Source organism: Mya arenaria, chromosome 3, assembly GCF_026914265.1.
Source record: "Mya arenaria isolate MELC-2E11 chromosome 3, ASM2691426v1".
In the NCBI taxonomy this organism is placed as follows: domain Eukaryota; kingdom Metazoa; phylum Mollusca; class Bivalvia; order Myida; family Myidae; genus Mya; species Mya arenaria.
The window spans coordinates 66,104,996-66,132,501 of NC_069124.1; the positions used below are offsets into that span (position 1 = coordinate 66,104,996).

The window sequence follows — 27,506 nt, forward strand, 5'->3', positions numbered from 1 at the left end:
TGTATATGCTATCGTCATTGTCATACCATGCTTTATTATTGATTGTGCTCGTGTATGTGCTGCTGTGAAGGAATTGCTGCTCAGGTCATCCCAGATCTGATCTGTGGTGATATTTTCGTTTAGACTACTTTTAATCTGCTTTTTGCAACTATTTTGACTATCAGTTTTTTATTACTCTTTTTCTTAAGTGTCTCTTAGGCCTCTGGTCTAGAGCAGCAGATCTTTCACAGGTTTAACCTCTTTTATTTGCTTTGCTATGTGATATGTGCTTATTTAACAATGCTCAAAATTATTTTACAGCTTTATTACCATGATATTGTGGTTCAACATGTATACTATTGTTATAGTCGGTTCAAAAGCGCTTGTCGCTTATGTTATATTGTTATTTCTGACTTGCCGACTTAAAATAAAATTTATCTTATCTTATCTTAGAGAAATACAACGTAACGTATAATCCGTATACTTCCAGTCAGTGGAAACCGGATGAATCCACCAATAACTTAAAATGACTGTTCTTGTTGTTTTCGGACGAAACGTTCGGTAAGGCAAGTAAATTAATAAAAAAGGTTTTAAGTATGTTAAGCCACGGAGCTATAGGTCAAGGTTAAGCCGAGAATGAGCTCCCATTTGTCATTTTCTTCCGGTTTAGATGATTTTCTCACCGCTCACCGCTTTTCCAGTGTTCATATCCTTCAAGAAGCATGTCTGCAAGTCATGAAATTATTGTCGGAATCCCTCGAATCAATATCAAGATAGTTGATAGTATATCTTATTTTGTAATAATAATCTTCCTGATCCTTTCCTGTATTATTGGAATATAACTATACAACAAAAAAGAGATTTCGTTATTTTTTACGATACCGGGTACCGGGATTTACTACCAACCAATTTTAATACGATCTATTGCGCATGCGTGTCAAACCGGAACAAAATGTCTGCATCCAAAAAAAATAAAAAAATAGGTGATGTTTGTATTGACGAGTTGATTCTTGTAAACCAATTTTTAAAACAGTAAAATTGTTATTCGAGTTAATTTTATTCACCTTTAATGTTAAGATAATGTTGAATGTGTTGTCAAGTTGTTATACCTGCATATTAAGCTGAAGAACTTTAATAAATAGTCAACAATCAGTTTGACAGTTCACTTTAATACCCTATGTCAAATAAAGAATAGTCCCCCTTGTTCTTTTTTAACATTTTAATGTACACAAACAACCCTATTGATTTAAAAGAAATTTGATGAACCAATTCTTCATTTTCGTACACTAGCGTTATAAAACATGTAGTTATACAAGTTGAATATTTTCTAGATGTTTGACATAAATCACTGACAAAATGACCACGATAAAGCATATCTTGCAAAAGGAGGTTTTTCTTCCCAATGATGAACGTTTGGTGGGGTTGGTCAATGTCACTCAGGCTGGAAAAAAGAAGAAGAGCAGCAAGCATAGCTTTCTCTGTGCAGCATGTAAGCATTACACTATATATAATATATAAATATTGACGCTTTTTATCGTTTTGTTTTTATTGGCTGTAAACTTTAGGTATACTGGGCTCTATAGCTAAAATAACAATGCAACAGTGCAGCTTTGCGCGTTTACTCACAAAATAAATACCTCTAAAATGTCGCTTTTCCAAATGTCAATATTTAGTCGCGTGGGGGATGACGTCATACGGCATGAGCTTTTATGTTTAGATTCCGCAGGGGTATCTTTAAATACTGGCACTACTATAGGAAGTTTATGACATATTGACAGTCACCAAACACAATACAAGACTACTTTTAAAGTCACTAAACTGCTGATACCATCGTGTTTGTGCTGTGCAGCATTTGATATGAACATGAAGCAAAAATGAAGCAGATTTGAACTTTCAAAATTTTGCAAATTCAGACAAATTAGTAGTTTGGATAGGCCGTTAATATATATAGAAATACTTTGGGAACGGATAAAATTTATTTAAAGGCAGACATGTGAACCTTTGGCAATGACAGAGAGGTAGATTTAGGTCTCAAAAGCGGTGGTTTGTGTTCCAAAGCGGTAGAATATCTAATTTCTTAAATTTTCAGACAAAAACAATGATGGAAACAATGTAAACTATAGCTTGATATTTGTTACTATTTTTAGATTTTTGGAAATTACGCATAAAATACGTCATGGTTGAAACTTGTCAAGTGTCAGTGTTTTTGATTGAGAAACAGAAGAAGTATTACCTCTGACTTGTAAAAACAAGTTTATATTCAGGAAAGCTGCTAAAAATTCAAATCAGACTGCCAAAACAGGTCGGAGTGTAAGTGCAGACAACTACAGAACTGTATATGTCAAATTTCTTGCCAAAATGTCATAAATTTTTTTACACTAGATAATTAATAACACCTTGGTAATGTTGTTTTCTTTGATGTTTTGACAGTTTTATAATGTCTTTGATATTTACAAAAATGCTGGTTAGTATGATGCCAATTAACAAAGAATGCTGATTAGTGGTCTTTTGTACCGTACCAGTAACTAAGCAACGATCTCGGCCGAAGTGTAAAGTGCTTTGGCAAGTTGCTTATTGCACCATGTTCTTTAAAGTGACAGATTTATATGGTATTTTAGCATGGTTGATTTTATTTTGAGGTTTTTAAAATAAAATTTAAGGCCAATTTGATATAATTTTGGGATTTTTAAGAAGAGCTTTTAATAACGGTAGATTTCGACGGGAAAACGGTAGGGCGTTAGAAGAGTCTCAAAAGTATATTTTACCTACCAACGGTAGAGTTCACATGTATGTAAAGGTTTAATATTATATACACGATTTTCAGTTAAATAACATTTAGATATTTGTATATTGACTTGATGCTGTTAACTTTGTTCTTTGAAAAAATCTGAATATTTAGGCTCTGAATGCATGTTTTCGGAAGTCATTCATGTCCTCATTTCGTACTGAATATTATATCATAATTAATTGTTGCTTTTTTTAATTCTTTTTCCATTCTGGTAAATATAGGACCCAACATTTTTCTATCAAAATTTCATGCACTTATGTTCAGTAATTTCAACAATATTTTAAGAAAACTTCAAAATTGATCCGAATTAGGCAACTGCCCCGTAATGTTGTTAGTGAATCAGGTGAAATTAAATGGTTGCCTACCTATGTGAATACTTATGTAAAACTTTCCATTTACTTGAATAATTGGTTATGCTTCAAAACTGATCAAGTAATAAATTCATACATAATTAATGAAATGTATTATAAAAGCACATATTAAAGTTTTGATGCAATTTACCAGTTCACTTGTATGTTTGAAAGTTTTTTCTCATTTCAAAGTGATCTTTTGCTATTGAATATTATGCATGAATCTTTCAGTGAGTACTTCAGTGGAAGGTACAACGCAGGTGAATGTCTACCAGGTGAAGAAGTCTGACAAGGGGGAGACATACAAGAAAAAGATCAACTGGCCACTAAAAGATCTCAAAGTGGTTGATGGAAAAGATGCAAAGAAAGTTAGTTTAACTGAGATAGCTGCTGATTTTAGAATGAAAAATAACATTGAAAAACAAATTAATTTTGAGTAAGGAGGTCTTTATAAAAAAACAACTTTTAATACCATGTACATCTATATGCCTGACAATACATCTAGTACCAATTCAAGTCAGAATTTTGAGATTTATTGATGACTGTTAGTTGGAAATACTTAAAGTGACACTCTTATTCAAAATCAATACATGCACATGTATAACAAACATAAATTTTGAGTGATAAACCTTCAACTTCTTACTAAATTATGTATTTATGAAAAATATTGATTACTGATTACATGATTAAAACCGTGTATTCAATAGCTGAAAACGCAAAAATATTAAATGATTGGTGAATGCTAAAAGATTTACTGTGATCTACTATTGTTTCATAAGGTAGAAATACCGTGTTTTCTGCACCTTTCTTTCAAATTAAACACAGTATCCTTCTTAAGAACCATTGTTTTCGACATTTATTAATCCTTTTTGGTAAATTAAAACAATAGTACTAAATATGGTTAATCTTATTTGGGGGTAATAGTGCATCTTAAGGCTTTATACTTGAAGGATACAGCAGACTTTGACCTGCACTTTGAAAAAGCCTTCAAGTGGACAGCCAGCAGTTCCGGAGAGAGGGATGCTTTTATTTCATGTTTATGGAAGGTAAGTTGCTTGTGTCTTTTGAGAATTTTACTTTCTTATTCATGATGCTAAGAAAAGTGGTAAGAAATTGCACTTTTTTGAATGTGAATTAAAATGTTGAAAGCTGATCAGAATATGGTAATTACAAGATGGCAAGTTCATTAAATATTAACTATTTTTTAGGCGTTATTAGTCTATGTAATAGATTTCATATTTACTAGCTACAAGCTGTTTTATGTTTCAGCATGCTCAGAGACATCTTACTCACAAACCCAAGTTTGAAAATGTACCAGAACATCTGCTTGAAGGTAAGCAGTTGAATTATTATCCAGTAATCGTTCATGGAAATAGATTTATAGTGTTTAGACTGCATCAACTTAGAGTTGAATTAATCTAAGCTCAGGTTGGCTGTAAAACCTTCCTACACAGTTCTAGACTCAGGTAGGTTCTGATTACCACTAGTCTTGTAACATGCCAATTCTCATTCCCAGAGATTATCCGACCTGTGAGCCAGGGCCAGGCTCCTGTGGAGGGGGCCAGCTCAGTGCCAGAGTTAGAGGAATACCAGGCACTTTCCAATCAGGAGGAAGAGGACTTGGAGACTCTCATGTCAAAGTGCTCTGCTGCCATCAGCAATGCAGAGAACTTTGCTGAACAATTGTCCAAACAGCTGTCCATACTAGATGGGGTAAGGCTAAGGACATCGTCAGAAACTTCCAGTACTCTGGAAGAGAAGTTTTCCCCTCCAACCCTGTTAATATTTATGCTGTCAATTTTGATCCTATGTTTGAATGTTTATTGTCCAATGCATGATATATATATTTACCATGTTTACAATAAAATGTGAGCAAATTCCTAAAACAAGTACATGTATGATGACTGTCCATCTTATCGTGGCTTGCTTGACTGGTTTTCAGGCAAACATGCATGTGATAATGGGGAGTGAGGACCAGGTATTCAACCTGATGAGACTACTGGATGATGGCATACAGCAGGCAGAGATCATCGAGAGCAAGCTAGACTCCTACGACCAAATACTCCAGGTATTCTAGAGTGGTTAAATGGCCTTGAGTGATGTGTTAATGGAGTTTTAAGATGGTTTTATTATGTTTTTAGATAAAATATTATTGTTATGCCTCCATTTAGAAGTGTCACTGTTCATCCATTAATCCAACTGGTCGTGTGTTTCTTTAGTGTCTCAGCTGTAACATACACAATTGTGTGTGGGTTATACCTTTAACAACACTTTATATTTTCATATTACTCTAAAATTTTGCTTACAGGGTGTTAAGGAGCAGATGGAATTGATGAAGGACAAGGACATGCTGCTTTCTGTCCGCAATGCCAACCACCAGAAACTTCTGGAAGAGTTAGAAAATGTTGTGGTATGTACTAGGCTTGTTGTAGTCTTAGTTATGAAAAGAAACTTGACATGCTGGTGTTTGACCGCAATACCAAACAGCAGAAACTACCTGAAGAGCTGGAAAACATGGTATCTTATGGCTTTGTTAGTATTCCACTCCTTTATGATAGATATTCACTTGGGAAACTGCATGGTGAATAATGGGTTTGATATGCCTACTACAAGATGCATTATGAATGTGTTGCTTTCTGTCCATTAGAACTTGTCATAAAGTAAGAAAACATTATGATAACTATAATGTTCTTGCTGTGTTATGATCACAGGACAGAATGTTTGGTAAGCTACTTTCTACTCATGATGGTCAGAGTTGTCTGAAATTGCACAGAATTTGTCTGATATTAAGTTTTATTTGATACAGTCATTGTGTCTGACCAATTGTGTCAGTCACATTTTATTATTTAACCTTCAGTTACATGTACATAATTATATTCTGTGAATTTAGTTGCACATAATTACATTGTGTTTCTTATCTGTAATTGCTGTCAGGTCATGCAGATTGTCTGAGTTACCATTTATAATTGTCCGAGTTTCCATTTATAATTTGCACAAATTATCTTGTTTTGACAGAGCAAATTATGAACATAACCACAGTCTATAAGTTTCTGGGATATTATGCTACTGTGAATGAGATGAGAAGCATGAATGAAAAAATGAAATGTTAACTCAAGATTTTAGACTATGAATGGTTTTAAGGCCTTTTAGCGGTACACTGAATACAACAGACAGATGATTTTGTATTGAACTACTCTCTTGTGTCTGTTTACATGAAGTAAAAATTGAAGTCTCTAATGAAATCAATGCAAAGAAATAAGATTTTTCCATGGATTCATCTTCATAAGTTATCATTTATGGCAATTCATTTATACTTAATGTTGCTGAAATGCTGTTTTTAGAAACAAGATAACAGTGACCCTCCTGACTTAATTTGCATGGCACTTCTCCTTGTTTTGAGTGTGTCTAGCCTAATCTAGAGTAAGACTTACTGGTATTTTGTTACAAATTCATAGTTAAAATGGAAGCTTTGCATTTACATATTGCACTAACAGTTTTTGGATGGACTTGTGTTGCTGACGTTGTGATTACCAAGGAAACTGTACAAGAAATACATCACATGGTTGGTTCTTACCTAGAAACATTAGGCTTAGATGTCAGTGAACTGGTGACAAAAATGGAAGGCTTTGAAAATGCCATACATATCCTTGATGAAAGGCTTGCCAAACAAGAGGAAAAGAATAAACAGCTAGAAGAGGAGAACAGTCTCTTAAGGAAACTGAATGAAAAGCAAGAAATTGAAATTCAACTCCTGAAAAAGATGCAAGATAGACATGACACTGAAATCAAGCAAATGCAAGAGGCTGTGTTAACTCTTGCAAGTAATGAAAAGTCAGAAAAATATCCTCCAAATCCAGACCATGCACATGGTCACTCATTCAACTCAAGTCATGTGAAACCAAATCTAGGAAATTTCAGTCAAAAGAATCACCGGGCATTGAGGCGGATTTCTAATCCTGAATTAAATATAGCCTTTACAGCATATTTGGACCACATTGTAAACCACCTTGGTATTGGTCAGACCATAGTTTTCAACCAGATTCTCATCAACGATGGCAATGGTTACAATAATTACACTGGTGTTTTCACTGCACCTGCTACTGGAACATACTTCTTTACATTAACCATACATGTGTTCAGAACGAAGCTAAATGCAAAACTTGTGAAAAATGGACAAAATGTTGTTGGAGTTGTTGCACACTCCAGTGCTGTTTCAAGTGAAGCCAATGAAGTCAGTGCTCAGCCCTCCAACAGTGCAGTTGTACACCTTGATGCCGGCGAGTCGGTCTGGGTGCAGGAATATAATGACTTAGATGCTGTGATTGATGGACTATCTGACTACCGACTTGTCACTTTTTCTGGATTTTTCTTATATTAAAAAAAAATAAACAAGTTTTCGGGTTATTTTGAATAAAAACATGCAATCCTGCTTGCAGTTTCATATATTTACTAGAGGTTGGTAGCATAGATCTTCCTGAAGGTTTTGGACAACCAGGAATATTATCTTTTCCAAATTATATGGCTCTATGGTGTTTCTGTGTCCTGTAGGATATCCTATATGGGAATTGTGAAGATAGCTTTACAAATAATGGCTAATTTGTAACCACATTTTGTCTTTATAATCTTATGATATTAATAATTTGGCAGGTGATTTTTTTCAAATCCCACAAAGCCTTTTTTTACAAAAGAAAGTTCAGCATCAGGTGCCGTGAATGTATCGATATTTGTCTGAGATCCTTAACATTGAAACATATAGTTGATATTAGAACTGTTTGAACTGGAATGATACATGTTAGTTACAGAGGGTCAAACTCAAGTTGTGTATTTTGTATCATTTTGTACCCCACACCAGGGCACACCAATATAAGTTTTTGGTCTTGGACTTTGGCTGAGAAAATTGAAGCAAACGGGTAAAGTAAACAATTTGGTTTAAAAATAGAAGTGAGCAAAAGAGAAACAGTTTTTTCTATACAATCAATTTTAAGAAAAAGACCATGAAAATTATAATATTATTCACCTTTGCAAGTGTAAAACATACCTCAAGAAATATTCACTTTAAATGTTCCAGTTCTTTGGAAATTGTCACAGACATTATATTACATATTTTAGCTTTGTTTTATGCAATAGCTTCACATACACAAAGTGCTCAAGGTGAGCTTTTGTGATCGGTCTATGTTTGGCGTCTGTCGTCCAGCGTCCGGCGTCAACAATTGGTTATTATCATCATCTTCTCCTAAACCGCTTTGACAATTTGGATGAAACTTCATAGGGATGATACTTGGTTGGTGCTTTTCCAAAATTGTTCAAAGAAATTAATTCCAAGCAGAACTCTGGTTGCCATGGCAACCTGAAGGAAAAAATACCAAACTTTTTTGGCAAATACTATGAAGCCTAGTGCTTAAATATTTGGTGTGTGAAATTGTCGATTGGTTATCTATCATGTTTATTCAAATTATGCCCCTGGAGAAAAATTGGCCTCAGCCTGTGGGCTACAAGTTCATTATAAATACACTTTGTTAAAATCTGATAGTTACGTAAAGTTTTTTCTTGAAGCAAGGGCAGCAAGTATTGCTATATGGTCTGCCTTTTTGTTGGAGATTCCACTACTTTCTCTTTTTAGTTACAAGGGAATATATTTTAAATTTTATTAAGTCTTCAACATAGTCACTTCTGAAGTAATAATTGTTGTTTTTTAGGTTCATAGATTCAAATAATTATTATACACTTTAGTTATTAGAAGAAATTTCATTTTTACTTAATAATAAATTTAATAAACAGACTGTTCCATGGAACTTCATGTAGATTATTGTTCATGCAGGTGCTATAATCTTATCTTCTGTGTGGATAGTTTTATTCACTAATAACTTGATTTTTTTTGATTTTTTTTTTAGAGCTTAAGGCATTTTATTGATTTTATTGGGGTGTGCACTGTTTGTTATTTGTGTATCTATACTAAAAATTCTTTCAGTGTGCAAGCAATTTGACATAGTTTTGTCAATGTGCAGGCAATTGAACAAAGTCCTGTCAGTGTGCAGGCAACTGAAAAAGTCCTGTGAGTGTGCAGGTATGTGTACCAAGTGCTGTCAGTGTGCAGTCAATTATCAAGTCCTGTCAGTGTGGTGCGCCGAGAACTGAACAAAGTCCTGTCAGGTTGCAGGTAAGAATCAAATTCTGTCAGTGTGCAGTCAATCATCAAGTCCTGTCAGTGTGCAGGCAACTGAACAAAATCCTGTCAGTGTGAAGTTAATCGACAAGTCCTGTCAGTGTGCAGGAAACTGTGACAAGTCCTGTCAGTGTGCAGGCAACTGTGACAAGTCCTGTCAGTGATTATCCAGGCAACATGTTTGACCAGTATTTTTTATGCCCCCGGAGGAACTTGAGGTGGGCATATTAAAATCGCACCGTCCGTCCGTCCGTCCGTCTGTCCTGTGTCTGGCTCAATAACTTGTGTCCATGCTGTAACTTTCTCTTGTATAGACAGATATTAATATAACTTGCCACATGTGTTCGACATACCAAGACGACGTGTCATGTGTAAGACCTGTGTCCTTACCTCTAAGGTCAAGGTCACACTTAGTGTTTACCGGTATTCACAATGGAAGGCTGCATATAAGTACATAGAGTATAAGTTATCATGTCCGGGCTGTAACTTTCTCTTGTATGGACTGATTTTGAATTGACTTGCCAAGTGTGTTTGACATACTAAGACGATGTGTTGCGTGCAATACCTGTGTCCCTCCCTCTAAGGTCAAGGTCACACTTAGGTGTTTATTCACAATGGAATGCTGCATTTAAGGACATAGAGTATAGGTTGTCGTGTCCGGGGTGTAACTTTCTCTTGTATGGACATAATTTAAAATGACTTACCACCTGTGTTTGACATATCAAGACGATGTGTAGCGTGCAAGACTTGTGTCCCTACCTCTAAGGTCAAGGTCACACTAAGTGATATTCACAATGGAATGCTGCATATCTAAGGACATAGAGTATAGGTTGTCGTGTTCGGGATATAAATTTCTCTTGTATGGACAGATTTTAAAATAACTTGCCACATGTTTTCCACATACCAAGACGACATGTCGCCTGCAAGACCTGTGTCCCTACTTTTAAGGTCAAGGTCACAATTAGTGTTTATTTACAATAGAATGCTACAGATAAGTACATATAGTATAGGCTGTCGTGTCTGGGCTGTAACTTTCTCTTGTATTGACAGATTTTAAAATGACTTGCCTCATGTTTTCGACATACCAAGACGATGTGTCGTGTGCAAGACCCATGTCCCTACCTCTAAGGTAAAAGATACACTAAGTGTTTATTCACAATGAAATGCTGAATATGTGGACATAAGTGTGTTGGCTGTCAAGTATGGTTGGTATTTTTTCTATGCTCAGAGGCAATTTAAAATAACTTGCAATATGTATTTGACACGATTTGGCAAGATCAACTTTTTATGTACTTGTTCATAGGTCAATGTCACATTCGGGGGCATTCGTCACATACTGTGACAGCTCTTGTTCAATATTCTTTGAGAAACAAGCTATATTGATAACAAAGGTTAAACTCTTTTACTCAGGTGAGCGATTTAGGGCCATCATGGCCCTCTTGTTTTGTTTTGGTAATTTCTGAAAAATAGATGCGGTAAATGGGTATAGCGAAACATAAATTTAGTTTGGCCTTATCAATAACAAAAAAACAACAACAGATGTGCATACGCATCCCCTTTTGGTGCTCTTGTAAACTTTACCTGACCTAAAACTCCAAAGCTTTATCACTTATTGAAGAACTGGTTACAGATTTTGTAACAAATTAACCACCCTTTAGGTTGAGTTGACGATTAATAATTTCAACATTGCCATCCATACAAAGACAAATGCACTCTGTTGAACGCTTCTTTTATAGAAGTTTCCATCTTTTTGGTAAACTGACGTCTTAGTCTGACATCACATATTTCATTTCGTTTTTCACATGACATCATTTAAAGCTTGCTAACCCCCAATCTGGAACAAATCACTTTGATATATCACATTACACTGTTGTATCAAAAGCCTGGATACTGCAGAAATAATGTACTATATAAGTATCTATACAGACTAGTGACCTCATGCCTTATCAATTGTGCATTCCCTTTTTTCTTGGAGTTATGTCTGAGTTTCTCATAGTTCAGATAACAAATTCACTTGGCTAAGAGGGATATTTTATTTCACAAAAAAAGACAAGCTACAAACATCTTTAAAAATGGATTATGTTCATTTTTTGTTAATCATATTCACTGTTTTGAAGTTAAATTATGGATCTGAAATTGTGGTTACTTTGCAAGAAGATGAAGACTTTGCTGGAATTATTGACCTCACCAATGATGCAGAAGACTTAGATGTGGTTAAACTGAAGAAGACATTGCAAGGTTTTGAAAATGCCATACATGCACAGGATAACAAGCTGGCTGCTCAGGATAAAAAGTTGAAAAGGCTTGAGCTTGAGAATGGTTTACTTAGAAACCTTAATGAAAAACAAACACATGAAATAAACATCCTCAAAGAAAATGTCCATGTACTTAAACAAACTCAAGATACTCAAGGTGTAATGGTGAAGGAATGTCAGAAATCTTACATGTTGATAACAGATCAAATATCTGCAATCGATGCTGGATATTTAAATCACACATATGGAAACAAAAAGGACAGCGCAAATACTGATGAAGCAGCTCTAAAATATATCCAAAGATCAGGACGTCTTTCCAACCCAGATGCACAAATAGCCTTTACTGCATATTTAGACCATACTGTTAGCCATATGGGTGTTGGTCAGACAATAATCTTCAATCAGGTTCTCATTAATGATGGCAATGCATACAACAAAAACACTGGTGTATTCACAGCAGTCGCAACTGGGACTTACTACTTCACGTTCACCGTACATGTGTTCAGAACTCAGTTAAATGTCAGGCTTGTGAAAGATGGGCAAAACATTATTGCCGTTGTTGCTCACTCCAGTGCCATGGAAAGTGACGTGAATCTAGTCAGTAGTCAGCCTTCTAACAGTGCAGTTGTGCACCTACATGCAGGAGAATCGGTCTGGGTGCAAGTACACTATGATACAAATGCTGTTGTCGATGGGCTAGAAGAGTTCAGACTCGTGTCATTTACTGGATTCTTCTTGTATTGAATACTGGATTGATTGGTTTTTGTTTGTTCCAATATTGGTCCAATAAATGTAGAGCAACATGTTGTACACTATTTATCTATGTTTAGTCAAGAAATGTATTGATCATTGCATTTTGTTTGGGAAATTAAAAATCCATATATTTTTTTGTAAAATGCAAAACACAGTACTCAAGACAGTTGTAAAGCATGAATCTCTGTCACTCTGATTGATTTACATTCTTGACATTCAGAGTTATTACGGTATCATCAACATTAAGCATGTTGATTTTTTTTTAAATCTTGGTTTGTAGGAATATTGTGTTTATAGTTATCTTACAGAAAATCAGGTACATTGTGAAACTTAAAAGTGAACTGAAGACCTTCCTAGCATTGACGTTAACATTGTAAATTAATAAAATATTTTGGCAAAATGAGAAAGCTCCGGTATCAGATACTGCAGTTAAAGTGTTTGAATCCTCAATGTATCAAATAAAGTTTATTTAGTTTATCATGTTGTGACAACGTCTGTTCACATCATGCTCATAATTTTGCCTTTGCCACTGGTATATTTTTAATAAAATTCCCATTCAATTTTTGTGCTCTACATAATAAAACTGATGTAATTGCCTTGATTTCTGAGTAACAATAGTTTAATATTACATAAACAGCATCAGCTTGATCTCGATGGGAAGTACATAGCGTCCCTGAATAAAGGTGACCTCTCCACTCCCAATGGAATCCTGGACTGTACAGCCGCGGCCCAGCAGTTACAGCGCTGCAGACAAGCCACCATACATCCAGGTAGCTATTTACTATCATCTGTTGCAATAAATCTTAACTTTAAAGGGTTGTAGGGTTATGATAATATTGATAAGTTCCCCTTAAACACTTAATTATGGTGTTATGTGACCAATTTGCAGAAATTTAACATTTAAAAAAAGCTTTTATTCATATGTGTAAACTGCACATAGCGACACTTTATAATGTTTAGTGGAATTGGGCAATTTTATCGCTTTGCTTCATGCATGTGCACGTGCCCTTGTAGTTTAAGTTTTCTAAATAAGTTTGACATTTGTTGCAAAAGGTAGTACTTCTACTTTGCTCTTATTGTGGGCATTCATGACAGAAATTATGTGCAAAATCTCTATTTTATCAACTTGCAGTTATGTTCTCTGAAATGGAAACTGTGAAATACAGTCATTTCCATACTGAGCAAGTCTGCATTTTGGTGTACAGATATAGTATCAGCTGAACTGTATGTCTGCTCACTTCTAGACAACAATTTCAGCCCTGATGAAGATGTCTGCTGTAGGGGAACAGATGAAGAAGTTTAACCATCTCAACGAGGAGTTCTCTAACAGACTTAAGATAGCTGTAGATTATGTCAATATGTTTCTGTTTCAGCCCTGATGAAGATGTCTGCTGTGGAGGAACAGATGAAGAAGTTTAACCAGCTTGTCCAGGAGTTCTCCAAGAGACTGGCCCATCACCTCAACAACCTCTTTATTCACCAAGTACAGTTAACATTACCATGTCTCAGTGTTCTTTTACTAATCATACAATCAAAACCATAACAATTTGCATTTGAAGTTTATTAATTTCTGTGAGAAAGCCCCTTCAACTGACATTTTCAGAGAAATTCAGCCCATTAATATTTGCTCTATCCACATGATCTGAGTCACTTCCAGGGTAATGAGATAGGTGAGACCCTGAGCCGACATTCCACTGAGCTACGACTGCCCCCTCACCACTCCAGCCACCGGGACCTCACCCCGTACACTGAGCTCATGGCATGGCTGAAGCAGTCTGATCGGTCTTCATTCAGGCAACTCACCAAAGTATTGAAATACTTACTTTTTATATTAATTAGAAAGATCTGAAGGCTTCAAAGAATGACAGATATTCTAAACAATAATTAACCACATACTTGTATGCACCAGGCAGCAGTTTGTGAAAAGGTTTGTTGAAGTGTTTAACAAATTAAACTCTCAATTAAATTCTAGTAAAAGACTGAAGGAAGGGTTATATTAGCAGCGTAGACTTTGCCATGTTTCATTAAATATGATGAATAAATAGTAAAGTCAACTTTGTTTAAAGTCCCTATTTGAAGCAAAATGTTGCCTTCCCACGTAGCATTTATGCCATTATTTATCACATGGTATATAGTATATACTCACTGATACATGTCTAACTGGAAGTTATAACTCACAACTCAACAACTCCTGTAACAACATTTAGAACTGGTCAATAACTATACCTACTATCCTCAAACTTGAAAGCAATCTTGGTAATAAGTTACCGTAATAACCTTAAATTACCCCACAGACAGTTATTGCAAAATTACTGCTGTTAGGGGAGAGTACATGTTTTACAAATATTTCTTTTTGGCAGTAGAATTAATGACTGTGAATTGGATGTTTGCTAGATATTTCATCTAAAATGCTGCATGCTAACTCTTTAAGTTGTATGCATTAAAACAAAGAGCCACATATGTTAATGTATGCTAAGGTATCCGTCATAAGACTTTTATATTTTATGCGCAGGTATACACAGGGAGCTTGTCTAAGCTGTACACAAAAGAGATACAGGATTTTCTGGAAAATTCCCGCATGGCTGCCATGGGCAAGGGAGACAAGTCAAGGCTTAGTATGTGCACTTGTGGATAAGTAACAATTTACTGTTCAACTTTACTATTTGCCTGAATGGGGAAAATGAGTGAAAAATTAGAGTGGCTTTATATGATGTGAAAAAACAAATATAGTATTTTAAACTTCTTAATTGTAATAGTATGGTGGTATGTTGAAATATAGAAACAATTTACAGTTCAACTTTCCTTTTGGCTGATAAGGGAAGTGAGTGAAAAATTCAAGTGGTTTTATTTGACATGAAGAAACAAATATTAGATTTTATACTTACATTGGATTTTATACTTCCTTATTATACTTCCTTATTGTAAAAGTACTAGGTTATGTTGAAATATAGTAACAAACAACTGATTGCGAGTTTGAACCAACTGTATACATATTTAAATGCACATTTCATGATAGATATTTAGAGAAACTGTATTTGTTAAAATCTAATTATTTCTCTCATTAAAGAACCTGAACAAGTCTTACCTAGTCGTAAAAATGACATGTACCAAGGTCATCAAAAGTACTATAAAACATGCTTATATCACCCAGATGTGAGTGGAATGCGTCTGTCTGGATCCTCGGCTAGCCTGGGTGCTCCCCTCGACAACAAAAGGGCGGGCTCTATACACAGTATAGACTCCGCTGTACAGGGGATGGATGCTGACATTGCAATGAGGCATCTCTTTGACCAGGTAATGAAAAATCCTTGTTTTATGGTAAATGACTTTGCTAAACCTTTAAGGTAAACAGCTATCAATGCTTTAGTTTTGCAGAAAAGGTTCTATAAGCTTTCAATAATCTAAAAAATGTCATTTGAAATTTCTTGATGAAAATCGATCAAGATTTTAAAGAATAGATTGTCAAGGTATAGTGAAAGTATTGCTGGTGTCATAAGAAATTGGTGCAAAGTCATGTAAAAAAATGCATCCAGTTATTACACAAGTTCACATGAACATTAGTAGACATGCTACAATTAACAACACTACACAAGTAAAAATGTATTGCAAGGCTCAATATTCTTGCTAAAATAATAGCCATGTTATGCCCCATGCCTAAATGTGAAAAATGGGTGAGTGTTAGCTTTCACTTGCATTGTTGTTTTTTCTCCTAACCGTACCCCAATGTGTGCATGTGTGTGTTCCAGGTGTTTGACAAGGTCTTGTCGGAACTGGAGCCGGTGTGTCTGGCGGAGCAGGACTTCTGCTGCAAGTTCTTCCATCTACTCTCAGGTGTACAGCCACAGTCTGTGCAGGTAAGTGTATGGTCACTTCTGGTTAAAACGGATTTGTTAAATGAACCAAGAAATGCTGTTTAAAGGGAATTATTCACAGAATTATTTCTTTATTTATTCAAATTGAGTTATTTCACTTTAATAAAAGCATTATTCAATTCTCAAAAGAGTTACTATGGTAACGCTTTTTTTTGCAAAACGCTTTTTTCTCACAAATTTTAAATATCGGTACTTGTTATCACACGAGCTCTATTTTCATCTTTTGCTTTAGTTTTATCATTGAAACAAGCATTTTATTAACGTTTTACACAAAATTATTGTTTTCAATGTCTGACCTTATAAGACTTGAACAAGTCCCTTTAAGAGATCACCTTTTCATCTAAAAGATCATTCTTATATCAGTAAAAATGGATTTTCTAGGTTAAGATATCATTATTCACAGAAGTCATTATAAAGACAATTCATCAAAGATATGCACAACATGCTTTTAAGTTTGATAACTTGAGGGGCTGTGTATCTAATAACCTCTTTAGAACTAACTTAACTTTAAGAGTATAATTTAGTGTCTTGATTGGACTGTAAAAATCACTGGCTGAAAAACTGAATGGAATCCCTGAAGCAAATCTAAGAATAAGGATAAGAATAATATCGAATACTGCCCCGGAAATCATTTCCACCCAGGAATGGATTCTAGTGTGATTCTGTAAGATTACACATAAATAGTAGAGCTGCTCTCGTTCTCCTTTCCAGTCGGAGGAGGTGGATGAGTCGGAGGACACCGGAGACATCTGGATGAAACAGAAACCCAGAATCACTGTCCAGTAAGTCTTCCAATACACGTTACACCATCATCCAGGGGGTGTACTTCATGTTAAAACTAATCATGTAGTATCGGTTAAATTGATCATGGTGTAGGTGTGTGTTAATGAAAATGTTTAGGTCACTGTCACTGTGATAATGGGTCTTAATCGAAACTTCAAAAATGTATGTTTGTAAAATCATCAGAGTGATCTTCAGGATGTTTATCACTGTTTACAAGGTTGCAGTTTACAATGTGCACACATCACATGTTTGGGGAGCTGTATGGGTAAGGGTGAGAATCATGAATGGTATAATGGTATAGGTGTCCACCTCTCACCCTAGAGGTTGCCAGTTTGTCTCATGACATCTCAAACGGACACAAGTACTGGTTTCTACCAAGGAAACAGACTAGAGAGTGATTCTATAAGCTATCATCCGTCTTCAAAATTGAGCTAAAGAAATAATGTCAACCTTTTATAATTGATCATTATAATTTACCACTTATATCTTTTAATATATATTGGACATTTTGTACAGGTGTGTAGGTGATGATTCCTTCCCCAGGTATACCAAACTCTGATTCAGCTGACTATTTATCATAGCATTACTTTATATAATAGTCTTCTTTCAGTATGTTTCTCTCATGAATAATCAATATAAATTAGTGCGGAGATCTCTTCTTTTCCTTCTCACATGAAGCGATAATATCTTGTTTGGAGCTGCCAAATATTCATATTTATTGATACTGGGTATACCAATACATGAATGTTGATTCTATGTAGTTTTCAGTTATTATTTATTTAGTTTGTACAAATGGTAAGATTATGAAAAGTTCAATCATCAAAACTAAGACTTTGTAGTTGACTTTATTCATAGTCTTTCAATTCAATACAAATTTACATGGTATCTTGAAAATCACTAAGGTCTTGTAGTATTGAGATTAAAACTTGTCAGCTGGGTCATCATTCAGTTGTTGTTATTGTTGTCTTTGTGTTTTAGTTTCTTACCCAAACTAGAAGCTTGATAGCTTGATTCTATATTAGCAAAAGATTGTATCGAAACGATTATCTATTTACAGCAGGGATATTTAAATACTATGAATAACTGCAGTAAATACATTATAAAAAATACTACTGGGACATCAGCCATATCGTTTACTTTTTCATTAATATACAAAATCTGAAAATGTGCACATGATGAGTTTTTACTTCCCTTCGAATTTTGCCAGTTTATTATATGTATGTGCAACTATTTTTAAACCATGTTCAATGCCACTTACAATTGTAATCATTTTCAATGGCTTTATGATTTTTCAATTTCACTGTTAATTCAAAACCATCAGTAGTAATCACAATATATAAATTTTACTCATGAGTTTGAGAATACAAACGACTGTCAAAACCCGTTAACTCGATATTCCAAAATACTTTGAGCCTCCAGAATATTGAGCCAAGTTGGGATTGCTTACTGATACGTTAAAGAAAGTATTGTTTTCTGACATGGAGAAATATTGACCCTCAAGATATTAAGACATCCGATCAAATTTTATATGAACATACAGTAAAAAAAAAACAACAGTCCTTTTAATCAGGTTCCAGCCAAGAGGATATCGAGCCAAGGGTTATCAAGCCAACGAGTTTTGACTGTATTGTATATTTTTTGGTAGATGATCAAATCAGATGTTTTGTTATAAATATGATTTTCTTAGTAAATTTTCTAACAATATTACCTAACCTTCAAGTTTTCACTGTCACTGTTTTTACCTTCAATAAGTTTAACAAATGTGTCGCACCATATGTTCACGTTATGTTGATCATGTATCAGGGAGTATATCGTTGAGAACCTTGGGGAGGGGCTCCAGTCTCGGATCCCCACCTCACAGCTGTAAGTTGGTCCCCACCCCCCTCACACCAACCCCCGCCTGGGCTCTCAATGCACACTGGCTTCTATCAATGTTTCCTTGAAGATTTCTTACTCACAGTTGACTTTCATGTCTTTTTGGGATTAATAAATATTTCAATTATTTAAAAAAAAAAAGTCTACAAAGTGTAGATAAAAGCTTTCAGCAGGTGAGTGTTTTGGCATTTTTTTAATTATCTGACATTTACCTAGCACTGGAAATGCTTAATTATGCCCCCCTTCGAAGAAGAGGGGTATATTGCTTTGCACAGGCATGTCGGTCGGTCCGTCGGTAGACCAAAGCTTGTCCGAGTGATAACTCAACAATTCCTGGATGTATGGTCATCAAACTTGACATGAAGGTTGGGCCTGACAAGTAGATGTCCCCTATTGATTTTAGGGCTCATCGGTCAAAGGTCAAGGTCACAGTGACCTTTAATGGTAAAATAATTTTAAAGCTTGTCCGAGTGATAACTCAACAATGCCTAGACCTATGGTCATCAAACTTGATATGGAAGTTGGGCCTGACCATTAGATGACCCCTATTGTTTTGGGGGGTCATCGGGCGAAAGGTCAAGGTCACAGTGACTTTGAATGGTAAAAAGATGTCCGAGTGATAACTCGACAATGCCTGCATCCTTGGCCCTCATTCTTGACTTGGAAGTTGGGCCTGACCAGTAGCTGACCCCTATTGTTTTTGGGGTCCATCGGGTCAAAGATCAAGGTAATAGTGACATTGAATGGTAAAAGGTTGTGCGAGTGATAACTCAACAACGCCTGCACCCATGGCCCTCATAATTAACCTGGAGGTTGGGCCTGACCAGTAGATGAACCCTATTGTTTTTGGGGGTCATAGGGCCAAAGGTCAAGGTCACAGTGACCTTGAATGGTAAAAGGTTGTCCATGTGATAACTCGACAATGCCTACACCCATGGCCCTCAAACTTGACGTGGAGGTTGGGCCTGACCAGTAGATGACCCCTATTGTTTTGGGGGGTCATCGGGCCAAAGGTCAGATCACAGTGACCTTGAATGGTAAAAGGTTTTCCGTGTCATAACTCGACAATGCCTGCACCTATGGCCCTCAAACTTGACTTGGAGGTTGGGCCTGACCAGTAGATGACCCCTATTGTTTTTGGGGGTCATCGGGCCAAAGGTCAAGGTCACAGTGACCTTGAATGGTAAAAGGTTGTCCATGTGATAACTCGACAATGCCTACACCCATGGCCCTCAAACTTGACTTGGAGGTTGGGCCTGACCAGTAGATGACCCCTAAAGTTTTGGGGGGGTCATCGGGCCAAAGGTCAGATCACAGTGACCTTGAATGGTAAAAGGTTTTCCGTGTCATTACTCGACAATGCCTGCACCTATGGCCCTCAAACTTGACTTGGAGGTTGGGCCTGACCAGTAGATGACCCCTATTGTTTTTGGGGGTAATCGGGCCAAAGGTCAAGGTCACAGTGCCCTTGAATGGTAAAAGGTTGTCTGAGTGATAACTCCACAATGCCTGCACCCACGGCCATCAAACTTGAATTGGAGGTTGGGCCTGACCAGTAGATGGCTCCTATTGATTTTAGGGGTCATTGGGCCAAAGGTCAAGGTAACAGTGACTTTGAACGATAAAAGGTTGCCCGAGTGATAACTCAACAATGCCTGTGCCCATGGCCCTCAAACTTGACTTGGAGGTTGGGCCTGACCAGTAGATGACCCCTATTGATTTAAGGGGTCAGAGGTCAAGGTCACAGTGACCTTGAAAGCAAACTCGACAATTCCTGGACCTATGGTCATCAAACTTGACATGAAGGTTGGGCCTGACCAGTAGATGACCCCTCTTGACTTAGGGGTCATCAGGCCAAGGTCAAGGTCACAGTAACCTTTAATGCAAAAAAGTTCACAAATCTTCTCCCAGTGATATCTCAACAATGCCTGAATCTATGATCATCAAACTTGACATTTAAGTTGGGCCTGACCAGGAGATGACCCTTACTGATTTTAGGAGTCATTGGGTCAAAGGTCAGGTTCACAGTGACCTTGAATGCGAAAATGTTTCAAGTGATAATTGGACAATGCCTGCACCCATGGCCCTCAAACTTGACTTGGAGTTGTGTCTGACCTGTAGATGACCCCTTATGATTTAAGGGGTCATTGGATCAAAGGTCAAGGTTACAGTGACCTTGAACGAAAAATGCTTGTCTGTGTGATAACTTGTCAATGCCTGCACCCATGGCCCTCAAACTTAACATTTAGATTTTTGGTGACCAGCTGATGACTATGATGGATTTTGAGGTCATAGAGTCAAAGGTCATGGTCATAACACACTCTATCCTCAAACTTTGAATGGTCATAATCTTAAAACTGCCTCAACGGCAAACAATGTTAGCGACAAATCAGCTGTCATTTCGGTCCATGCATATTTCATTCAATTGTCCATATAATCCTGACAACATGGCGCTCAGGGGGGGCATAATGTTTGACAAACATCTCTTGTTTACATGGTGAAAGAAAACAATGGTATACCGGTATTGCTTAATTTCTTACTCTGTGGGTTTTTTATTTGTGATTCGTATGTTGAAGTTCATGTCTTCAAGGAAAAGGGACCCAGTGTAGCTAAACCCATCTGTGCTACAGTGTCTAGTCAGAAGCGCTATGTTACCCCTATCCTGCCAGAGTTTGTTGTAATTAAGTGTGTACTTCCTAGTCTACAGTTCATTGTTGTCAGGTGAAACGTTGTGAACTTGTGTGAGGCCTATGTTATAAAATGATTCAATGATATGCTGTTGTGGTAAATCTGAAAAGTTTTCAGTTTGAAAAAAACATTTTTTGTATGGATTGTTAGCTGCATGCTATGTTGAAATATTAACATGCTTCTTTATTTCCAGCTATTTGTAAGATAAATATGTGATTCATTTCAAAAGGATAATCATCTAAAATGCACAGATCGCTTTATTCTTCTCTTTGCTTTGGTCACAATTTATTTTAGCAATATAAATCTGTTATTTAATTGATATTATATGTCAGACAATAAATTCTCATACATGTTCTAAGAATATAGTTCCATTCTATGACAAAATTAATTTGCTTTTGTGCTCCATGTTCAGATTAAATAATGTAATCATGTTAATTGTCTTCAATACGTTTAAAAACTAAGTTTTAAACAATGACATTTATTGGTTGTAAATAAATGTCTTTTTTAAAGTTTGATTATGCGATTATTAAAGTTCAATTTATTAATATATGTCTTCTTGTTAAAAGATTGACAAGACAGTTTTGAAATCTTTGCTTATTTCTAACTATTCCCTTTATTTTGTAGGAGGCAGATTAATGAAGAATTAAGGTAAAGAGCACTTTGTGTTTTGTGTTGAAATACATGATAATTCAAATTCAGGAATTTATAAAGTCCTTAAAACTTCATCTTTCTTCCATTGATTCAGAAAAGAATGCCAAATTTATTGCCAAGGTTACAATTCAGGGGTATGATGAATGAGCTGTTCCCCATGCTGGAGGAGGACCTGGAGGCATTCATCACATTCGGAGACAAAATGGATGGCTTGTATGTAATTGTACTTTAGTTTAACTCTAGACCTTTTCAAAGATCTGACATTGTTTGTAATGTTACAAATAAGAGCATGAGAGTATATGCTCAATGGTCTGTTTTTCAAATAAAAGTTGAGGTATAGTCAGCTTTGATGTCGGCAGCAGTGGTCAGCAGTGGTTGGATCTTGCAAAATCTTTGCAAAATCTTTGCACAAACTGACATAACAGGTTTTAACAATGAGAATGACCATACAAGTTGCAAGTGTCATAACTCAGTCTAAAAGAATGTTGATTTATATACCTTTACCAATTAGGTAAAATGAAAGGTGCAATTTCATCTACTTGTTATGCTTTTGACCAGTCCGGAGAAATAGAGGTAAAAAAAATGTAAGAGAATTTGCTTGCTGAATTAGAATGCTTGATATTTTGATCTTGGTTATCAAATCAGATAATTCCCGAAAAAGTGCACATGTTTCTTCTCTATAGTTACTCGATGTACATGTTGGTACGTATGAGTGAACATGTGACCAACACCCAGGACACCGGCTCCTTCCTGAGTGTCACCTTCGCCAGCTCCCTTGTCAAGATCAAACGCAACTTTGACAAGTTTGTGGTAAAGATTTTGTTGTTATTTAATGGTGAAATTGTTTTATTACAGAATCTTTGTGACTATAAATCTCAGAATGTTTGATATTGGGGTGACTGTACTTTTATGATATTTCATAATTACAAAGTGAATGTATCTCAGATACCCCGCCATGTATCCAATACATCTAATATTTTTCAGATTAACTAGAAATATTTGAAAACATGTGGGTGGTTTTGCCTTTCCTGATATTTAATATTACATTACCCCTTAATCATAATTTGTCTATTTCAGCAATTACAAATCAGAGCCATCGAAGAAAACAAAGTGTCCAAGAAAGCAAAATGTGGAATCATCAGCTTTGTACACAATTTTGAGGCAAGTTCCATTCAAGCATGAAATAATGCATTATTGTGCATAAATGAACTAATAGTTATAAAGGACCAAGTAGGAAGGTGGTTTGAAAAAGATGTCATGATGTAGTAACCACTTGAATCTAGCATTAAAAATATCCCGAAACTTGCTAAAATGAACACAGTTTTAATTCATATTTCAAAATGTTTACAATACTTTTCCCTACAGGATTTTGCCAACCAGGCAGAGAACATATTCCGTGGTTCTGAGCGCCACACGGACTTGGACAAGGCTTATCAGCGCCTTGTCAGGGCCATATTCGACACAATAAACCGTATTGCTGCCGAACACCCCAAAACTCCAAGGGAGGTCATTATGATGGGTATGTGGTAGATTTGCTTCTTTTCAATACTAAATTCTTATGAAGTGGCGATGGCTGAATGGTCAGTGTATTGGACTAGGGATCACGGGGCTGGTGGTTCGATCCATTCTCAGCGCTTCATCTATGATTAGTATTGCTTATCATCACCTCAGAATTTTAAATGTTTTTTATTCACATGTACATAACATATTTACAACTGAATGTTAATGTAGTGTAATTTAATTTTAGTGAATATGGGTGAGTTAGAACTGCTGAAATAAGTGTCTAATGATATGAAATAAATGCATTGTCAATTAAGCACATGTACATCTTATTTTTCAGAAAACTTCCATCACATGTTTTGTAAGTACTCTATGTAAAAAACTGATTGTTAAAATGGTATTTAAGATTTTCCATAATTTTTTGTGTACTGGCTACAGTGTCTATTATAAAATCTGGAATATCTTCCATGGCCATGGAAATACATTGTAGTTTATTTAGAGCTGATAAAAATTTGAATAGACCTAACTAATAGTATGTATGTCTACCATATACTAGTAGCTCAGTGGGAGTGTGTGTGTTTCATGTAATCATCTGCACTTTCTGTGTGCAGCAATCCTGTCACAGCTGAAGATCACATGCCTGGAGGCAGACAGGAAGGAAGCAAGGGCCAAGTATGTGGAGAACCTCAACGCCTACACCAAAGAGAGGCTGGGGCGACCCCTGGAGAAACTTCATGTACGTTATGCAATAAAAATTGTGTTATTTCATCTCTTAAAAAGTCCCTCCTGAAACATTCTTTAAACTAGATTATGCTGAACATTACATATTCAAACAAATATTGTGTCTGCAATTTCCACTTTGAACTTGAATGGTGTCAATGGAATTTATTACGGTATGTCTGTCCTGTTTGATGGGGAAAGGATATTGTCATAGGATATGTTTTTTAAAAATAAATGTTTTTAATTAGAATTACCTTGTTAGTCCACACCTTATTTGTTGCAGACATTTGTTGAGGGTGTAAAGTCAAAGATGGCCCAAGGAGTGAAGGCAGAAGAGGTTGGTTTCCAGCTGGCCTTCAGCAAGACCGAGTTACGTAAGGTCATTAAGGACTACACAGGCAAGGAGGTGAGTTGAAGGGGGATTTTCAGCTTGCTTTCAGTAAGATCAAGCTCTGTGGGTGATCAAGGACTACTCAGTCAAGGAAGTGAGTTGAAGGGGGATTTTCAGCTTGCTTTCAGTAAGATCAAGCTCTGTAGGTGATCAAGGACTACTCAGGCAAGGAGGTGAGTTGAAGGGGGATTTTCAGCTTGCTTTCAGTAAGATCAAGCTCTGTAGGTGATCAAGGACTACTCAGGCAAGGAGGTGAGTTGAAGGGGGATTTTCAGCTTGCTTTCAGTAAGATCAAGCTCTGTAGGTGATCAGGGACTACCCAGGCAAGGAGGTGAGTTGAAGGGGGATTTTCAGCTTGCTTTCAGTAAGATCAAGCTCTGTGGGTGATCAGGGACTACTCAGGCAAGGAGGTGAGTTGAAGGGGGATTTTCAGCTTGCTTTCAGTAAGATCAAGATCTGTAGGTGATCAGGGACTACTCAGGCAAGGAGGTGAGTTGAAGGGGGATTTTCAGTTTGCTTTTAGTAAGATCAAGATCTGTAGGTGATCAAGGACTACTCAGGCAAGGAGGTGAGTTGAAGGGGGATTTTCAGCTTGCTTTCAGTAAGATCAAGCTCTGTAGGTGATCAAGGACTACTCAGGCAAGGAGGTGAGTTGAAGGGGGATTTTCAGCTTGCTTTCAGTAAGGTCAAGCTCTGTAGGTGATCATGGATACTCAGGCAAGGAGGTGAGTTGAAGGGGGATTTTCAGCTTGCTTTCAGTAAGGTCAAGCTCTGTATGTGATCAAGGACTACTCAGGCAAGGTGAGTTGAAGGGGGATTTTCAGCTTGCTTTCAGTTAGATCAAGCTATGTGGGTGATCAGGGACTCCCCAGGCAAGGAGGTGAGTTGAAGGGGGATTTTCAGCTTGCTTTCAGTAAGATCAAGCTCTGTGGGTGATCAGGGACTACTCAGGCAAGGAGGTGAGTTGAAGGGGGATTTTCAGCTTGCTTTCAGTAAGATCAAGCTCTGTAGGTGATCAGTGACTACTCAGACAAGGAGGTGAGTTGAAGGGGGATTTTCAGTTTGCTTTTAGTAAGATCAAGCTCTGTAGGTGGTCAAGGCCTACTCAGGCAAGGAGGTGAGTTGAAGGGGGATTTCAGCTTGCTTTCAGTAAGATCAAGCTCTGTTGGTGATCAGGGACTACTCAGGCAAGGAGGTGAGTTGAAGGCGGATTTTCAGCTTGCTTTCAGTAAGATCAAGCTCTGTTGGTGATCAGGGACTACTCAGGCAAGGAGGTGAGTTAAAGGGTGTTTAGAATAGGCTTAGGTTATTATTTCTCTCCTATACATGTTTTTGCTCAAGTTGTCTGTCCATCCTTCTGTTCGTCACAAATCTTGTCCACTCCATATCGTTGAGTCACTTGAAGGATTTTAAAAAACCCAGCTTGGTTCAAAGTCAAGGTCACAGTTAGTGGTCAAAGGGCATATGACTATAATTTTACTACATTTCATGTCCATTCCATATCTCATGAACCTCTTGAAGTATTTTAAGATAAATACCCACAATTTTTTCCCTAATGTGAAATTTCATGGAACAGAATGAGACAACCATAGGGGGAGACTGTTTTTTATTTGATCTAATTCGTTGGTTATTACTGTGGCTGAAGGTTTTGAATGTGTTACTAGTTTGATAGAAAGTGTTGTTATACTGCCTCTTTACAGTATTTTTACATGACAAATTTTGTGTATGTTCATTCTCTGTATTAAAGGTTAAGAAGTCCCTGGACCACATGTACAAAAAGCTGGAGAAACATCTGAGTGAAGAAGAGAACCTGTACCAGGTAGAACTCGTATAAATATTCTATACCTGTAACAGGTACAACTCCATAAATATTCTATACCTGTATCAGGTACAACTCGATAAATATTTAACTAGGGCATTACTACTAATTGACATGTTTAGATTACTACCTAATTCAAAATTTCTGTTGATCCTAATTTCTAGTTTTGCTACAATATGGGTCTTCTGTTAATGCATTGTAATAAAAAGAAAAGAAAAAATGTAGCATCACAGCTTAATGTTTTTTCTGAAGTTATAAGAACTGTAGGTGTGCACTCTTGTTAATGGAATAGTGACTCATATACATGTACAAAATGATGTGGGTTTGTGTTTCAGGTAGTATGGTTGTCAATGCAGAATGAGTTCATGAAGCAGTATAACACCTACACAGACCTGATCAACCTGTGCTACCCTGACTCCAACATTAACCTGGAGTTCACCGTTGATAACGTCCTAGAGTTCTTTTCCAACATAGCCCAGTCACACTGATAAATATAGAATCACAGACCTGATCAACATTGAAACTCTACTGAAAATTGGAATATGTTTTTTTTATTCAAGTGGATTCTCTATTAAATTGGAATGATGGGCATTCGTATTAGTTCTATAACAGTAGTGCTAAGCCCCATGTATCTCTACATTAACCTGTGAAAATGGATGCCATGGAGTATTGGGACTGTTGTGTTTCAAACTGTGTGGTAAATGTGCCAACATACACATACTTAATACTCTTGGACTTACAGACAGCGCAGTTCAGGTTTGATGAGAGATAGTCAGATATATGTGCAATATGTTTTCTGTATTTAAGTATAATTGAAATACATGTAATAAATAAACAACATATTTTTGGCTGCGTTTTTACTGACTTGCAGACAAAATTGAATCGAAATCTTGGCGTTAGAAACAGCTATTCTATACAG

General features: G+C 36.5%; 1 protein-coding gene across 6 annotated transcripts; it reads left to right on the forward strand.

Moving 5' to 3' along the window:
• The first annotated feature begins 906 nt into the window (after positions 1-906).
• LOC128227767 (exocyst complex component 1-like) lies at positions 907-27,430 on the forward strand. Of its 6 annotated transcripts, none has more exons than XM_052938594.1 (27): positions 907-962; positions 1,311-1,468; positions 3,349-3,485; positions 4,068-4,163; positions 4,387-4,450; positions 4,634-4,830; positions 5,060-5,185; positions 5,426-5,527; positions 12,926-13,058; positions 13,662-13,771; positions 13,946-14,095; positions 14,801-14,903; positions 15,440-15,582; positions 16,035-16,142; positions 16,872-16,942; positions 17,460-17,486; positions 18,747-18,806; positions 22,131-22,154; positions 22,290-22,370; positions 22,841-22,967; positions 23,235-23,318; positions 23,523-23,676; positions 23,998-24,018; positions 24,269-24,393; positions 24,661-24,783; positions 26,516-26,587; positions 26,923-27,430. In XM_052938594.1, the coding sequence occupies exons 2-27, from the start codon at positions 1,336-1,338 to the stop codon at positions 27,073-27,075; spliced, it is 2,724 nt and encodes a 907-aa protein (XP_052794554.1). In that variant the 5' UTR covers positions 907-962; positions 1,311-1,335; the 3' UTR covers positions 27,076-27,430. The 6 variants fall into 6 exon arrangements, with proteins under 6 accessions (XP_052794554.1, XP_052794558.1, XP_052794557.1 ...); XM_052938596.1 differs by lacking the exon at positions 907-962 and adding an exon at positions 969-991; XM_052938595.1 differs by lacking the exon at positions 907-962 and adding an exon at positions 992-1,011.
• The last annotated feature ends 76 nt before the right edge of the window (positions 27,431-27,506 follow it).

Bases quoted from the DNA above. Each gene is read 5' to 3' on its own strand.
- LOC128227767 (XM_052938594.1), top strand. From the start codon at position 1,336: ATGACCACGATAAAGCATATCTTGCAAAAGGAGGTTTTTCTTCCCAAT. The intron at 5,528-12,925 runs GTATGTACTAGG...TTACATAAACAG, and splicing joins AAGAGTTAGAAAATGTTGTG to CATCAGCTTGATCTCGATGG. The intron at 14,096-14,800 runs GTATTGAAATAC...TTTTATGCGCAG, and splicing joins CATTCAGGCAACTCACCAAA to GTATACACAGGGAGCTTGTC.